The sequence below is a fragment of the Dipteris shenzhenensis genome, chromosome 22, assembly GCF_047967505.1.
Source record: "Dipteris shenzhenensis isolate YYH24624 ecotype China chromosome 22, Dip_SZ_1.0, whole genome shotgun sequence".
Taxonomy (NCBI): domain Eukaryota; kingdom Viridiplantae; phylum Streptophyta; class Polypodiopsida; order Gleicheniales; family Dipteridaceae; genus Dipteris; species Dipteris shenzhenensis.
This window is the reverse complement of record NC_141617.1, coordinates 17,860,250-17,878,563: the sequence shown is the minus strand read 5'-3', so window position 1 is coordinate 17,878,563 and position 18,314 is coordinate 17,860,250. Positions and strand designations below refer to the sequence as shown.

The 18,314-nt window shown below is 40.7% G+C and overlaps 1 protein-coding gene across 1 annotated transcript; it reads right to left on the bottom strand.

The window, feature by feature from the left end:
• Nucleotides 1-507: 507 nt before the first annotated feature.
• On the bottom strand, nt 508-8,937 carry LOC147887822 (uncharacterized). Its single transcript, XM_087393855.1, has 6 exons — nt 7,095-8,937; nt 6,621-6,697; nt 6,192-6,234; nt 5,749-5,944; nt 1,462-1,543; nt 508-1,118 (listed from the first exon to the last, which is right to left on the bottom strand). Exons 1-6 carry the CDS (start codon nt 7,972-7,974, stop codon nt 885-887), a joined length of 1,512 nt encoding a protein of 503 aa, XP_087249981.1. The 5' UTR covers nt 7,975-8,937; the 3' UTR covers nt 508-884.
• Between the last annotated feature and the right edge of the window lie 9,377 nt (nt 8,938-18,314).

Here is an 18,314-nt window from a genome sequence, read left to right as displayed (position 1 = left end):
TTGAATTATATTGAGACAATGGTTGTGGAATAGAGGATAGAATACATCTTAAGTATGAGAGGAAATACATCTTAAGTATGAGAGGCTGGATGTTGTGTATGGAAAAATAATCCCTTTAAACTCTTACCACACAAAAGCATGAATAATCTTACCTTGAAACTCTTACATCTAAGTGAGCTTAATTAGATGCTATCAATACCTCAAAGGAATCCCTTGAAGTTCATAATGCCAAGAATAAATCTTGCTTGGATGACTTCCCAAAGCATAACAAAGTCCCTTGGAGCTCATGGAATCATTAAACGGTGGTCTACAAATTCGTTTAAATTTCACACAGTTGAAATAGATGATGCATAATGCTTGCATGCAATGTAGTGAAGAAGAGACATAAAAAAGTCTTTTACTAAAAATTACTCACGCAGCCCATCCTAATGAAGTTCCTAGTTTGAAGGTTCTTATCCTTAATAATGCATCCATCATGAGTCATTCCCAAATTTTTTATTCGCCCATTAATGTTAGATGCATCTTGTCTTGATTCCTCCTTCTCCCCACAAGTAATTAGACCAAGCTATCTATAAACAAGGCCTCCCGCACTTTGCTAGCACATGGAGTTGCCTCTCTGAATATTCACTTTTAAGCAGAAAAAATAAATCTAAATCCATGTAACATTATCAAACATATCCATACTTAAACATGATCGTAGAGTACATACTCCACTAGAAATCCTACTTGTGTGATTGAGCTTTCCAATGGTACGACATATCATATTCTTGAAAGATAAGTATCTTCCTATTGATGATTTCTCGCCTTCCTTTAATTCCAAAGGAGAGGGTAACATAAGAGAAGTACCATCCGGTGGCTACAACTGTCCAACTCACAATCTGAGCTTAGCACTTTAGAAGTGGGAGCTCCTTTGGTCCATCTTGATGTTCTCCAACATGCCAGCCAGGCCTACCTAGAGTAAATTCCAAACTAGGCAACTTAGAAACCATGTGTGCTCGCTGCGAGGCCACCAACTGGGAGAGCGTTGATGTGTTGATGTATGGTTCATGACTTTGCATGCTGATATCATAGCTCAATGGGAACGAATTTATGTGTTGCTCCTTCCGACACATGAAATCCTGAAACAAACAATAGTTCCGGAAGAGGCTACGGATTAGTCACGATTATGGCATGGTCTGTGAAACTTTTAATCCGTTGCAAAACAGCAACAAAGCTCATTCTTGCCGTTAAGCATCTCCTCTATTTACGGCATAGAAATAATTTTACTCAATTTGAAACAACACTATTGTGCAGTAGCCTTTACATCCAAGTGGCAGAATAGAAAGCATTTTGTTTCTTTTGCGGTCCAATATGCAACAACATAGTGCATGGTAGCCTTTACATCCAAAGGGAGATAGACGTACGCACTCTAAGACAGTACACAAAGTTCCTCCGACCGAATCAGAAGCGCTAGTCTCTTACCTGGAACAATTTGTTTGTGCGACGTTGCTGTGGTGCACATGAACGCTCTGAGGCCGACGACTCTGCGGATAGCGAGGTAAACCTGCAAACGTGACAAATATAATATCGGTCAGTAGATATGATAACGAAACCTGCAAACGTGACAAATATAATATCGGTCAGTAGATATGATAACGGAGTCAAAATTGTAGCAAAGAGTTGTCCCGAGTGTCTTTACCCACATGTGAATTGAAAAAAAAAAACAAAGCAAATAAAGAGTTAAAAGCTAAACACACGAGAAATCAAACAAGCAACCGTTGGTCGAATTGTCCCCCCCCTCTTCTCTCTCTCTCTCTCTCTCATACACACACATACACACACACACACACACACTCTCTCTCTCTCACAGCAATGCATTCCCCATCATAATTGTGCAATCATGTTCTCCCCTCATATTATAATTGCTGCAAATATTGTTTACCCCTCATCATGTGAATATCATGCTTGACCCATGTATTGACCCATGTCATGTGAATACTATACTTGACACATGTATTGACCCATGATGCTCATGAAAGGTTGCATGAGGGGAGAAGGTAGCTTTTTGAATTGAAATATGTGATATTTGTTCATGGCCGGCTGCTCATTAAAATATCCATCAATTAGGCCCCTCTATAGTCTTTCCCCAATACATCATTTCATAGCATAAACCCAAGTTTGTTGTAGATTAAGGAGTCTTCGGAAGAAATTTTTTGAACAAGATTTTCTTTCTCTAGTTTAGGGGAGCACTACATCAATTCTATGCTATGATAGTTGAATGAAAACTCTCATTCTAGGTTTGCTATGGGGTAAGCTCTTAATGATTACACTAATGTAAAATAATTTTGTAGAATCAGACCCACTGAAATACCATGAAATATAGACTATAAAGCACTTCAAATCTCACCAAGTAAACATCGTTAGATGATAATTTTGACTCTTAATGATGATGACTACACATCTTTCGTAGATGGCTTTTTCCTACATGACACAAAAGAGTTGACCTCGAAAACCAATCCTTAATGTATGCAAGAGCAAGATATCCACTTTCAACACTAGTTGGATCTTCAACATTTGAGCAAAGCTAAATGCTTATCAATTCGAGTCCAATACTCCAAGGTTTTAGAAGATATTACAAAGCAATTATTATGAGTGTAGCCACCATGCGTATAGAGCCACTAGTCTTGGAGTTGTTTAGATGAAGAAAATGAATTAATCTAATTAAGAGTTGTGTGAATAAGTATTAACAATTCCTAATTTTTGCCTTGAATTCCACCATCCTCTTTCCCAAGATGGAATAATGAAAAGGACAAACCTCCACCATCCAAACACTATTTGCATGCTATGCATGTTAATAATGTTATTAAAGGATAATAATGGCCTCAACATCATAAAAAAGGAAAGGGGTGTAAACCTCGAGATCCTCCATTAGCATTTATAAGCCAAGAAGAAACTCTAAAGAATATCTAAGACAACTCTATAATAATGATACTCTTGAAACTTAGAACATTATCGAAATGAAGTGTGGAACTTCCATTTATTCAATACATTTGACAGGTGTGATGTAAGCATAGAAGTATATCATTTATTTAACGATGCACACGTGAGAACATAACAATCTAGGAGATTGCCTCACGTCCTGCTCCTCTATAAATATATATTTAGTTTTCTAGAGTTGTGTGCATGTGATAGACTTCTCCTCACAATACCTCCAAACTTGCCCCTTGGATACTTCGAAATTATTGTTATATAATGTAAACAACTCTATAATGTCTTTGAAGTCAATGTGGTTGACACAAAAGCCTATGCAGTTTTGTTTCTCAAATGCTTCCTCAATGAAGAGTTAGTATTCTTGATAATTGCGCATGCACAATTTCTTTATGCAAAACATACACTTGGTATGGTTGACTATGAGATTTTTATTCACATGTACATACTTTATCCTTTTAAGTTCTCCTTTCAATGAAGAGTTAGTTTTCTTAATAATTGTGCATAGTAAGTTATCCGTGTGAAATATGCACACAAGTTTGTATGGTTGACTTTAAGCTTCTTATTTATACACAGAATTTATCTTCAAGTGCAAATAAACATAATATTTTGTATATGTGACATTGTGAAATGCATACTTTGTTTCATTCTTTAAGCTTACAAGCAAAGACTTCAATATTTATGTATTACAAAGAAGTCAACAAGAGTAGTCTAGTATGGTTGAAAGAAACAAGAATGCTCCCAATAAGCATTTAGTAACGTATCTCTTTCAAGCTTCTCTAGTTGCTAACAATCTTAGTCTTTGAATATTTTTACATTAAATGTAGCCTTACACACCCAATACTCACTTCATCCTAATGAAAGCCACTCAAAAGTAAATATATCTCATGTGCATCCTTATTTGTATAGTTTTAGAAGTCTTAGAGATGATGATGAGACAAAGGTCTGTAAACCCCATCTTATCTAGCCCCTTAATAAGTCACAATTATCTCAAAAGCCTTAGATAATTCTAGTATAATGTAACCAAAGCATGTTTTCATCAGCTTGGCTAATAATATATCATGCAAAAATTTATTACTAAGGTATTTCATTTTAGCTCAATAGTGGAGCCTTTTTTGCACAATAATACATATACATTTACAAGAATTCACTTCATTTCTTATAAAATATGATGAAAATGGTATAAGGGTGGCTTATAATGTACATAAAGATCATATATCTCTATTTTTCCATGAACTTCAGCGTTTTATAAATTTATAAAGATACTTTTTATATAATTTAATGTGAATATTGAAATGATATTTATTTTCTTACACATTCATCCATCTAGCTTCATGTCGAAATGGTGTAAGGTATCCCATTAAGGGGCTTTAACATCCTTATACATGTGATATGGCTACATGAGATTTTGGGCTAATGTTGACTAATTCCTATGGCTATCCTTACCAAATAAGTTGTTGCTCCAAGCCTCTAGTCTCTCTATATAGCTTATGCAAGTGAAATAGCATAGATTTGAATCCAAAGACATTACATATTGTGGGTTCTCTCGTTTCTATGTTGAGTATGGCTGTCTATAGGCCAAAGCTCAAAGCATGTTATTCTGCCCCAATAATAGACTGAAAGATGTGCCTTAGCACATGAGTGGCCAATGGTTGCACTTAGAAATATATCACCAAATGACATGGGATTTTTAATCTAGTAAAATAAAAAAAACATAGAGTCGAAGGGTTCTCTAATTCAAAAAGTAAAAATTTACAAAAAGAAAAAAGAATGTAGGACTCGTATGTAAATACAGGATTAAATATTTCCCTTAACTGTATCGTATGCAATCTTTTCTAGTAGTGCGCCCCTCAAGCATGAGTGGAAGATACACTATGAATGGATAGGTGTATCATCATCTAACTTGTTCTAAATTTCCATCCTATACCCATAGGACATTATAAAATAGGCCTAACATACATATGATAAGACTATCTTGGGGTCCAAATCCAAAGGCTCAAAGATGTGAGAAAGTTAATAAATGCCCATGAATAGGAACCCCTAGCGAGAGAAACCCCTATTAATTAATTAGTTGTGGGACAAGGGGAGGTTGTAAACATTAACGTTTAAGCTAAGGTTGATATGACAATCGGTCGATGTGATATAAGCAATTGGTATATGAGTGGGGGTGACATGTTGGAGAAGCGGGTGGGTGGCCATGGTGTATTGGAAAATCCTCGGGCTATCCTTCTAGCTGCTTCCAAAATCTGCAGCTTGTGGCCCCTTCTCAAGCAGTTATAGGACGAGAGGCAGAGGGGAGGAACAGGCGTAGTGATGGAGGGGAGGAGAGGCAGAGAGGAGCAAGGAGAGGAGAGGGCTCACCGCGGATAAGAGGTAGGAGAGCAGCATAGACATATGCGAATTAATGCTTAATTGAGACTCAATGAGGGGGGGAGGAGCAATATAATAATTAATTAATGGATTTCCGGGAAGGAGCGATTAGGAACATAATTCGCAATTGGTTTAGAATGGGATTAAGGTTGGAATTTAGAGCCACTCTTCTCTACGAAATGTGCTAGAGACTAAGGTCAAAAGAAGCATGGGAGCTTGGAAGATGGAAGAAACGTCTTTGTTCTTTCATATCATACGACAAAGGTGTTACCATTTGATAGGTGGTCGCTAAACTTTACATGGAACGACCTCACTTAAGGAAACGAAATAATAAGCTTGAAGTCTAACCGGTTGAGAAATCTTTTGAAGTCTAAACGAAATAATAAGCTTGAAGGTCGTTTCAAATTGTACCTGGTCGGATTGTTCCAAGTATTTGAACCGGATGAGTACTCCTGCTGCTCAGCGGCATTGTGTTGGAGACCCAGAACCGCTCGGCTCTCGCTGCTAATTGGGAATGTTGTGTCTGAATGTATGCCACCATTTCGTTGCCCTACAAAGCTTTCTGCTGCTCGCAAGCTTGGTGCAGCGTCGAATATGTCTGATTGCCCTGATAATGTCCACGAAGCCATGACCCTGAGAACGTCAGATCTACTTCAAGTGATGTAAGAAGACTATTAGTATTACAACGGAACCACATATCGAAGAAATGACCCTGCCAGTGCCATGTTTTCAGTTGTGTGGTTTCTGTGAAGGTTAGCAACTCTCGTGACATTGGAAGGACAAACATGATTTATGTGGCTGTACATGTTGATCAAAGTTGTGTTATTGAAATGCAGACGGTTATTCCAGCTGACCTGGATAAGTGGGCTTGTCTGTTGTTTTCACTGTCCTGTACATCTGCATCAATGCCCGTGTAGGGTAGTCAAATTAGCGGCTGAAATCAGAACTACAGAAGGCCAGCTCTAGCCCCCGCAAGATAGTCTATAGATTATCTTTTTGTAGCGTGCTAAATAAGCCTAGCCTAGCACATAAGAGAGTGCCTCATTGATCGTATAATTATTTCACACACCTGCGCAGATTATAGCGAGGTACCGTTTATTTCTCTCCGTCACCAAGTTTTAAGAAAGAAATCTAAAACTATGAAGAGTGATTAAGCATTGCCCTCAAACGATTTATCAACCATGACATGTACTATTGGCTATGATTGAAAGTAGTGACTGCTAATACTTTTTTCCCCCGATGCCACAACAGAAAATTTGGAGAAAATCAAGCGGAGGGCGTACCTGTAGATGGCTCTTCACATGGGCAAGAGTGAGATCCTTCACATTCATCAGCTCCAGTACCGACTTTGGTGTTGCCTCTGAAAGAAGCACAAACCCATGTTAGAGCAAGTGTAGGCAGTAAGAAATACAAGGACCCTATAATGAAAAATGATGAGACGTTGAGGACATCGACTAACAGATCAACGGCGTGCAACGTTGAGGGTGTTATTGTCAACGAATGAAGTGTAGACAAGGCATTCTCTGCTTATTACGGTTCTCAAAGAAATCGTTAGCGCCGGATTTCAGCAGTTGAGTTCCAACAGTGGCAGGTGGTTTCGTAACACATTCTCTACAACTTCATTTTTTTAAAACTAGTCCGCACGAGAATATATGAAACCAAAAATATACGAAACAGATTGTCGCGCGGTTCTCTGGAGGATTCAACTTTCTATAAGCAATATGGAAGCACACCAAAAGCTTATGTAGCTGTCATACTTTCATGGCCGCCAAGTAGCTCAACGGCGTGCACGAAATGGGCATGCAGCGTGCTGGTCCATCTCATTCTCGGTGCCCTCATGCTTCTTTTTGTGGGGATCTTCGGCATAAACCTTGATCGCAAACTGCTGTGCGGGTCCTCGTGAGCTGAGCTCGGCATTGGCCTCATTCCAGTGCAAGAGGTGCTTTCTATGAATCGGCTGATGTTTCTGAGTCTTTGAGATTCGAGCTCAAGGGACACAGGGAACTTCATCTCTGGACGAGCGTACCGGCTTTCTACGTGTAACAGTCTTGAAACTCCCGCATCCTCAGTTTGTGGCACTCGTGACGATTCTGCATGGATTGATTGCTCTTTGGGCATGTGCTGGCTAGCAGTGTACGTTGAGTGTAGCTCCGGAGACGCAAATGGTGCCCGGAAATATCCGGGTTCTATTGTCCCAGTCGAGGAGCTTGATCTCTGGTTTGCTAAATCTATGAACCTTTCATTCCGTCTAACGTTGAAAGTCTGCAAATCGGCATGCCGAGAGTGACTTGTGACAGCTGCGGATGCTTTCTGCAGCTCATTATGCTCAATGGAAGGTCCGCTCTCAACGTCCCGCAAGGAAGAATCGAAGGAAGGACGTGCTAAACAAAGGTCTGTAGATGCCACATCTCCCACAATTCTTTTGTGATCAACCACTCCGCTTGACGTGCTGGGGCTGTCGCTGAGAGAGCTACTCGATCTTCTCCACAGGTCGAAACCCACGTCTTGCTCACCATTAGCAGACCGGTCCGAAGTGGATGCCGGTCTACTGCATGGTGGGCTTATTTGGAGTGACAAATCGGGGTCGGAGGACTCCACCGCACAATTGCTTCCGGTGTAAAAGCCTTTTCGCAGCATTGTGCAGGTGTGAGTGTGTTGTTACCCTCCCTAAGTCGACTTGAAAACAAACTCAGTCGATGTCTGCGTGGACACCCGGTGATGATCAGGCTTCTGCCGGAATCTCACGCAGGGTTCTCTTAGGGATGCACGATCAAGGTGCTAAACTAGCGATTCATATCTAATTGCCTCCGCTTGCACGTCACGACTACTTCCTAACGGAGCTCTCCACATGAGAGGGCATTGACGCTGTGTGGACTGATGAAGGACCTCCACAAGTTTACCGCATCAATTGTATTCTCGGTTTCAAACCACACTTGGCGGTACTGGTTGCCAATCTCCTCCCCCCCATCGCAACGGCATTCAGTCAGGACTTACGTGCAGTAAGCAGAAAACCTAAGACAATAGAGAGCTGTCGCTTGTGTAGGAAAGCGAGGAAGCCGAAGATATCACAAGGGGGGAGAGGAAAGTGAATCAGGGAGGATGGAGCGAGCACGTAAAGATTGCACGCTGCAGCTGGACGCTGGATGTCGAGAAGGGGGGAAGTCTATGTGAGGAGGGGAGGCAAGCGGGCGGGTGTGATAGGAGAGGAAGGTGGGGGGTCGAGGGAAGAGCAAGGAAGGCCGAGGGGGAGGGAGAAGGGGGGAGAGGCAGGAGGAAGGTGATGTGAGAGGGAGGATTCGAAGGGAAAGGGGAGAAAGAGAGGAGGTGGGAAGGTGAATGAGGGAGGGGGGTACTAGGGAGGAAGAGGAAGCAGTAGGGTATGGGGAAGGAATGGAGAGATGGAGTACAGAGAGAGAGAGAGAGAGAGAGAGAGAGGGAGAGAGAGAGAGCGAGAGAGGCTTGGAGGGGGTGGCTATGGAGGAATCTGAGCGTGGCTATGCAGGGAGAGGCTGGAGGTTGGCTATGGAGGGAGAAACGGAGCGTGGCTATGGAGGGAGAAGCTGGAGGTTGGCTATGGAAGAAGGAGCTTGGCTATGGCGGAAGGAGCGAACAATGGTTAAGAAAGCAAGAAGGAGCTCACATGAGAGCTATAGATTCTGCGGTAAAATCTGAAGGTTCTCCCAACGTAAGAAAGATCTAAATCTGCTTTTTGCATGCTTCCGGCCCGTGCGCCCGCCCCCACATATGACCCTCTTCCCTATAAGCCCGTTTACCCCTTATCTCACTGCCGGCCTGCCGGAATCTCCCCCCCTCTCCCTGCCCCTTTCTGTGCTCTGCAAGGCCCGCCTCTAGCCTCCAGGGCCCGGTAAGTTCTTTTATTTTTAATTTCCCGGCGCCCCCTTTGCGTTGACCGCTCTGACCCCCCCATTTCCCCACAATTGACTATTCCTCCACGTCACCCCTTGTCCCCCCCCCCCCGCCCGGGTTTTCACATAACGTGCTTCCTTTTTCCTTTTACCCCTACTTTTAAATGTATCTCTTCTTATACCCATGGGATTTTGAACCTTTCGCCCAGCTCATACCACAACCGAAGCTGTACAAACTACTATGTCTTAGTGTTTTTCTATACGCATATGCAACCAGCACACGTGCACACTTCCAGCTTGGCCCCTTGCATTCACTCACTCTCACTCTCTCTCTCTCTCTCTCTCTCCCAAAACATACGTACCCAAAGCATACGCATTACTCTAATTTTATTTTCTACAAGTTCCAATGCAACACATCCTAGTGAGTGTCATCATCCTAAAATCATCTTAAATTTTCATAATTTTGTCTTCTCCCGTTGTATATACTATTCATTCTTATTGGTTTGAAAATTAGTCAAAAGTACAATAACACTTTGGTTTACCACTTGTTAGAAACGTATGAAATGCACAACAAAAAAAGCCCCACAATGAGCGAGCACCTTCTTTTCTACTCATGGCATGCTTGAAACAAATGTTGTGTTCTAAACGCAAAGACCAAACCAAGCCCCCTCCCTATAGGTGTAAGACTTGACTGGCACCCCCACAAAATTGTAAAGAACCTTTATTTTTAGGTGTGTGTGGACTTGTCTTTGGCAATATAAGTCTAAGAGTTTCCTGACTGACCAATTTTCAAATTGCCTATATTTTTTTATTTTTATTTTGTTCAAATTGCCTTTATTTGATGGGTATAAAGACAAAAACCTATAATGACAATGTAAGATCTCATGCCCCCTACTTGTGTGAGTGTATGTGTGTGTGTGCTCACGCACGCGCGTGTACGTGCATGTGTGTATATGTGTGTGTGGACCTCCCTTAGATCATATAAAAGTAGTTCCCTAAAGCAATTTATATATTATTATCTATGGACTTGTACTTGAATGTGACCTCCCTTTTCTTTGTCTCTTAGATTCCCATCCACATGTGGGCCACAGACACACAAATTCTCTCTCTCTCTCTCTCTCTCTCTCTCTCTCTCTCTCTCTCTCTCTCTCTCTCGCGCGCGCGTGTATGCTACTTGGTCGTCTCTAACTCTTATCATGTGGAATGACGTCTCAAATGAAAAGTAATCTTTCAAGAAGAGGAATAATTACTAATAATCTACTAAGTCGTCTTATTTTTTATGTTACCTAGTCCAGTTCTTTTGTCTCCCCATAATTCAATGCACATGTGGGCTACTTTACGGTTTGAGACACAAAAGTAGACTCTCTCTCTCTCTCTCTCTATCTCTCTCTCTCAAAAAATGCTCCATACTGAAACCATGTGGAATCAATTCCAATATAAACTTATCTATGAGCTTATTCTTGAATGTTACCTTGTTTTTCTTTATCTCTCAAGAATTCAATGCACATGTGGGCCACTTTGGGTTTAGGGACACAAATTTGTTCTCTCTCTCTCTCTCTCTCTCTCTCTCTCTCTCTCCACCCACACACACACACACACACACACATACACAAAAAAGCATCTATGCCCTTTGAAATGCTAATTTGCAACACTCTTTGTTCAAAATTGATGGGCATTGAAAAAATATCTAAAAGTGTTTATCAAGACGTCCCAACATTGCTATAAACATAAGCATCAATAAAACTAGAATCCTACAAAGATATCCATGCCTTTCTTTGATTTACAAAGTGTATTGCATGACTATCTCATGGAGTTTGTCTACAAGTGACAAAAGTTGATGGGAGTTCAAAGAATATAGAAGCACCATAGATGTTTTTATCAAAAGAATACTCATATGATATTATAATATACGACCAAAAAATTTGATACCTTATTTTTAAAATTTGCATAGCGAGTTCAAAGAATATAGAAGCACCATAAATGTTTTTATCAAAAGAATACTCATATGATATTATAATATACGATCGAAAAATTTGATACCTTATTTTTAAAAATTTCATAGCACTGATGAATTATGTTTTTTTCTAAACTTTTTCTTCTAAAACATTGAAGCATTGAAATGAATTTCACAAGCATTCAGAAACCAAATAATTCCAAAAGCTACTACTTTTTATCATTTTGATGGGTACAATCCAAAAGCATATGATATAGCTAACATTTAAGACGTTAGAAAGTATACAAAGAATAAAATAATTAAAGGTAATAGTCCCAAAATGTAATTGTAACCTTCTCTTTTATAGCTTGACTTTCAAAGTGCCAATGCTCTATATTTGGGAAATTCACTTTGTAAAGACCTAGATAGCATGTGCATTCAAAAGGACAATATAATAACCATTAGTTTGCATAGGTATTTCAACCCTCAGGAGGTCCACCTAACAATATGTAAATATACCACATGAGTTAAAATGAATGGGCTTTTTAATTTAAAACTCTAAGGTAACTTTATAGAAATACATTATAGAAGGGGTTTTATTGTAGAGGTTTGATGTAATGGGCCTCATTAAGTTGACGTGAAAACCCTATGTACATAATTCTTGATGAAGGCCTATCATATGGGCATGGTGGTCTACAAATGGCCACATAACTTGCAACACACTTAAGGTGTCCATTGAGACTTGAGCTCAAGACATCCCAGAGAGACACCAGGTTTAGCCAATTGTGCTACAAGCCTAAGGAGTACCTTACATTTTCCTTGTGAATCCTCTAGGGTTTTTATAATATGAAAAGATGCTAATATCATAGAACACTTGATCCAAATATCAAGCTAAGATTTTAGCTATCATCCAACTTTCTATCTTGTAGGAATGTACTAAAGATGAATCATTGAACTCTACAATTGAATTGTAGATTTACTATATAGGAGGGATTTGATTTCATCTACCATAGCACTTGTAATTCATCAGGAACATTTTTGAATAGCTTTTGCATTCTTTAGATAAGCCTCCTTTTTTCACATAGATTGTAGTTTTTTGAATCATTAGTTTTCTATCACTAAACTAAAAATTTAATTGTTTGCATGAAGACAAGCATATCCTTCTTCATCACATGCTCTTGCACATGATAACAAGTGGAATATTTTCTAATTATGTCTATTAAGTCTTTAATTCTTGGTTTGCATCTTGTAAATTGAAGATTTAATTTTTATTATATGTTAATCTTTTACCCAAATTGGTTAAGTTTAATGCATTGATATTGATATAAATATCCATATACATTGTGAGATTTTATCCTAAGAGGTTTACTATGCAAAAACTCCCTATATCATGTGCATTCAATAGAATGGGTTTCAAGTACCCAGTATATCCCTTATGTATATAGATTTCTATAACTCCACAAGAAAGAAAACCCCTTCTCTTGAATACGCATGTTGTCTTGCATGAATGCCCCCCCTCCCGATTTTTAGTCATCGTATTTACTTTCTACAAAGTGGATCAATTCCACAAAATTCAAGTTTGTGTTGTTTAGTTTAGGAAAAAAAAAGTCTATGTTTTCAACCACTTATTCTTCCTCCACGTGCATGGACTAGAGTCAGCTTCTCTTTGGATCACAATCATGCTTTCTGCATCTTTCTCCATTTTGTACCAATTGCTTCCAACATTTATTTGATGCTTTAGGGATCTTGTGAAAGTGGGAGTAGCTTTTTTAACCACTGCCCCAATTCCTTGTAATAATGAAAATGCAAAATTCTAGAAGCTAGATTCATATGATATGTCACATGTTAGAGCAATATATAGCTCACCTCTAGTAGACTAAGCTCTCAACTATATAAGTCTATGGAGTAATGAAATACTCAATCCTTTGGGAGCATATTATGGATCTTTCCTCTTGGTTCAACATGGTATCAAAGCCATCACAACAAGACAAAGCACCTACAGATGTGCACACAGACGCGTTTACTGAACTTTAAAAAAAACTTAAGGGCGTGTCTATTTGCACGTCTATTTACACGTCTAGAGACCTGCATCTAAGAGTGCGTCTATATAACAGACAGACATGCATATAGACGAGCATATAGACACGTAAATAGATGCTCTGCTAGAAAATTTAAAAAATAGATAGACGCATTATTAAACGTGTGTATAGATGCATTTATAAACGATCTTATAGATGCTTTTATAGATGCGCAAATAGACGCTCCTCGAACAGGCAGACATGTATATAAATGTGTTTATAGGCACCCTGATAGACGTGCTACATAATATTTTTTAAATTTACAGAATGCTGTGTATGTTGTGTATGCTATGTAGTTATAGGAATCCCATTTCCACATTGTGTAATTCAATTCTTACAGCCAACCGCATTTTAATTAGCACTCTTGCAAGCACGTCTATAGCCGACAATTACAATTGCAAATAAAACATTACAACTCCAAAACGTTTAGTTCACAAGGCATTAATTGATAGAGCGTCGCACAAGAAAATTGAAAGCTCAAAAAGTGCTTGTATGTACATATAGCATGAAGCTAAGCCACATCCTATGGCTTCAAGTACCAAAAATAAGAGGAGTGTATATACAAGAGGCACGAAGCCAAGCCAGTGCCTTTAAGTACAAAAAAGAGTAGCTAGCACTACTTCTACGACTAATCTAAGTTCTCCACATCCTCGCTCCCTTCTACGCTTCCTTTTGCGCTCCCTTCTATGCTTTCTTCTACGCTCCCTTCTCCGCCTCCTTCCTCGTCTTCTTCCTCGTCTTCTTGTGCAGGGGCCTGTAAACAAGGGACAACATATATCAATGTATGAAAAATCAAATCTTTACTTATAATATTGACATTATTTAATTACTTTCAAATACCTTGGGGGATACTCCAGTAGCCCGGATATACTGCTCCCTAGTAATCAACCCGTCATTATAAAAGTGCTTCCATGTATCTCCTCTGCGATGGTGGCAGTGGTAGGCTGTCTCGACAGGAGAAGGGTATCTGCCCACAATATCAAGCTGTAAGATGACAAAATTTGCGGAGGGGTTAGTACAAAGAAACAACCTCCTAATAAACTACATAAACAATATAATTTGAGATCGATACTTACAAATTGGGCCTCCCATGATTCAACACCCCCTGCTCCAAAATGCACGCTTCCATATTGCTCCATTTGCATCCTTCGTGCCTCCACATGCTGCATACTGGGTTCCTCCCTCGCTGACTTCATTGCTTTCTTCCACTCATGCTTGTGAGTGGTGTGGGGCAGGCCCCTTGGTGGTTAATTGATAGAACGTTGCACAAGAAAATTGAAAGCTCAAAAAGTGCTTGTATGTACATATAGCACGAAGCTAGGCCACATCCTGTGGCTTCAAGTACCAAAAATAGGAGGAGTGTATATACAAGAGGCACGAAGCCAAGCCAGTGGCTTTAAGTACAAAAAAGAGTAGCTAGCACTACTTCTACGACTAATCTAAGTTCTCCACATCCTCGCTCCCTTCTACGCTTCCTTCTGCGCTCCCTTCGCTTTCTTCTACGCTCCTTCTCCACCTCCTTCCTCGTCTTCTTCCTCATCTTCTTGTGCAGGGGCCTGTAAACAAGGGACAACATATATCAATGTATGAAAAATCAAATCTTTACTTATAATATTACATTATTTAATTACTTTCAAATACCTTGAGGGATGCTCCAATAGGTCGGATATACTGCTCCCTGGTAATCAACCCGTCATTATAAAAGTGCTTCCATGTATCTCCTCTGCGATGGTGGCAGTGGTAGGCTATTTCGACAGGAGTAGGGTATCTGCCCACGATATCAAGCTGCAAGATGACACAATTTGCGGAGGGCCTAGTACAAAGAAACAACCTCCTAATAAACTACATAAACAATATAATTTGAGATCGATACTTACACATTGGGCCCCCCATGATTCAACACCCCTTGCTCCAAAATGCATGCTTCCATATTGCTCCATTTGCATCCTTCGTGCCTCCACATGCTGCATACTGGGTTCCTCCCTCACTGACTTCATTGCTTTCTTCCACTCATGCTTGTGAGTGGTGTAGGGCAGGCCCCTTGGTGGTTGACCTCCCTCGAGCCTGGCAAGCTCTGCTAGTGCCGAAGATCTTTTATTGTCAAGTATCGTAACAATCTTTGACTTGGCCCATTTATCTGTGAACTGAAGATTAGGGGGGTTAGGATACCTAGAGCGAACAGCACCGAGGGTCTCATCAGCCACCCTCTTTGGCTGGTCTTTGAAGTGGATAAAGCAATCTCTATAATTGTTAGCAATTACAGAGCGCATGAAGGCCATGATGTCCTTCCCCCGTGCATCCGTCAAGATGCCTCTTGTCTGAGTGATGTCATAGAAGATCGTATCATCACCCGAAGGCACATTTAAATCATCTAAATCATCCTCGTCCCTACTACCACCCCTCACAAAGCACTGTGCCATGCATCCCCCACCGCTCTCCCTGCTACTACACCTGCTACCATGTCATGTTGAGCTAGTACACTAGCCACTCGTAGCTAGAGACTACGCGGGACTACGTGGACCACTCATAGCTGGAGAACTGAGTCTCGACTGCACAGGAGTATGCCGATAGCTCTGCAAGATAGAAGGACCTCTTGATGGCATGGGGGAAGGGGCATAAGATGGCATGGGGGAAGGGGCATAAGACGGCATGGGGGAAGGGGCTCGGCTGTGTAGCCAGCTGGGCTGTGCTGATTCCGCTGGGGTAATCTCAGCTGTTGTGGGGTTGGGGTGGTTTGGAGTCTGTAGTGCCGACTCCTAGGGGTGTTTAGAGTACCCGTCATGTAGTTGTATAACTCCCTAGGACTAGGAGGGTGCCCTAAAAGGTTATATAACTCCTGAAAGATGGTCTCCCAAAGATTAGGTAATCCTGAAGAGCTTCCTGGGCACATGATGTACTGGAAAAAAGAAAAAAAGAAGATTACTAATGAGCTGAGAAGAGAAAAAGAGAGAGAAAAATTACCACAAAAAGAGAGGGAAAGAGAGGATAAAAGAGAGAGGGAAAGAGAGGCAAATATAGGAAAAGAGAGAAGAAAAGAGAGGCAAATCCTTTTCTTGGAAGTGAAAGTGGAAAGGGAAAGGGAAAGGGAAGAGGAAAGAGAGAGGAAAGGAAAGGGAAGGGAAGGGAAGAGAAGGGAAGGGAAGGGAAGAGAAGTGAAGGGAAGGGAAGGGTCTAAAACTGTCGAAGCGCATCTATAGACGCGTCTGAGAAGTGCATCAATTTTTGTGTATAACAGCGCGTCTATAGATGCGGCTATCTGTTTTTGAAAACAGAGTAGACGCGTCTATAGATGCGCCTATAGATGCGGTTTTAGATGTGCTCTGAGATGCATCCATAGACGCGCTTTGACAGACGGACTATTCTAAAAAGTAGAAAAGGACATGGGCCCGACACAAAAGCATAAGACTAATACTAAAATCATTTGTTTCTTGGATACGACAAAGGACGAATCCAAAGAGAGCAACTTTCAAAGAAGATCAACCGTAAAGAGACTTACCTTGGATAGAGGTATGGAAGCTTCTTATCCTTCTTCAAAGTTGCTTCTCTTCCTTGTTCACCCTCTTCTCCTGTGTGCTTGGAGATGATTGTGTAAGCTTGGAAGTAAGTGTGGGTGCCTTCCTCTTAAGTGTCAGACTGTGGATCTGTTAATAGCAAAGCAAGCAAGCCGTGCAAAGCTTATGTGAAGAAAAGCAAAGCAAGCGCACTAAAAGGAGATTTGAAAACCACGTCTATAAGCACATCTAATCATGCATCTATACACACGTCTAAATACGCGTGTAATTGCACGTCTAAATACATAGAGCAGATGTGATTTTAGATGTGCCTATAGATGTGCACCATAGAACAAACAGACACGGTTTTAGACGTGCCACAGAATTTTAATTAAGATTAAATATTTGAAAAAAAGCAAATTTTTTTGGGTTGTTTGTTTATAGGATGTCTTCATCTTCAACAAGTAGCCCCAGTGAGGATGAATCCGTCCGTATCCACCATCATGAAATGTGGTTGGAGCAAAAAATCAAATGTATGTGTGATCGATGTCGAGGAAACATGTATCGTGCATGCAAGATTACACTCAATCAGATCTCAAAGTATGGAGAATGGGATGTGACCGTAAACATGGTAAGTGTTAAAGAGTTAAGGTTGATTGAGATACCTATGGGTGTTCATATGTTTGAGTTATGATCCCATTTTAATTTGATACAGGATGCAGTGCCACACCCGCATATGTTGCCCTATGCTCGTCGTGAGGAGGCGAAGCATTGGTGATATGAGGTGGGATCTTCAGGAGGGACCGTTATGGATGCATGGAGTGATGGTGATAGTAGCCCTCCACCATTACCTCATGAAGCCGTGGAGGAGGAGGTGTTTGATGATATGGTGCGGGATTTATATGTCCATCAATCCGAAGGGAGGGATGATAGCATGGAGCAGGACGATCTTTTTACTACAGCATTGACTCCACTGTTTGAGGGGTACTGCACATTCTCTATTCTACGTGCCTCCCTTGAGTTACTAAACTTGCAAACCATCAATGGATGGAGCAATGCAAGTTTGAATGCATTACTCAAGTAAGCTTTAAGGTCTATTTTGCAAACATGGTGAATTATGCTATTGGGTCAATTACTCGAATGCTTTTCCTCATTTATGGTCTTCACATGCAGGCTATTGTGTAAAATGCTTCCAAGGGAGAATAAATTACCGACCTCAAGAGATATGGCAAGGCAACATGTGACCTCTCTTGGAGGATTAGATTACAAGTGCATCCATGCATGCATCAACGATTGCGTTTTGTTTCGTGGACTACATAAGGATGCAAGAGAGTGTGCTACTTATGGAGAGGCAAGATATAGAGTAGATCTCAAAAATTTGGATGTGCCTCATAAGGTTCTGCGACATTTTCCCATAATCCCTCGCATCCAACATATGTTCAAGTGCAAATCCATTGCAGAGCTCATGTCATGGCATTCCTCCCATCGATCAACCGATGGCAAGTGGAGAACTCCCACAGACACTCCTGCGTGAAAGCATATTGAAGACACATGGCCAAGCTTCAAGGAAGAACCTAGGAGCTTGAGACTTGGATTGGATATGGACAGT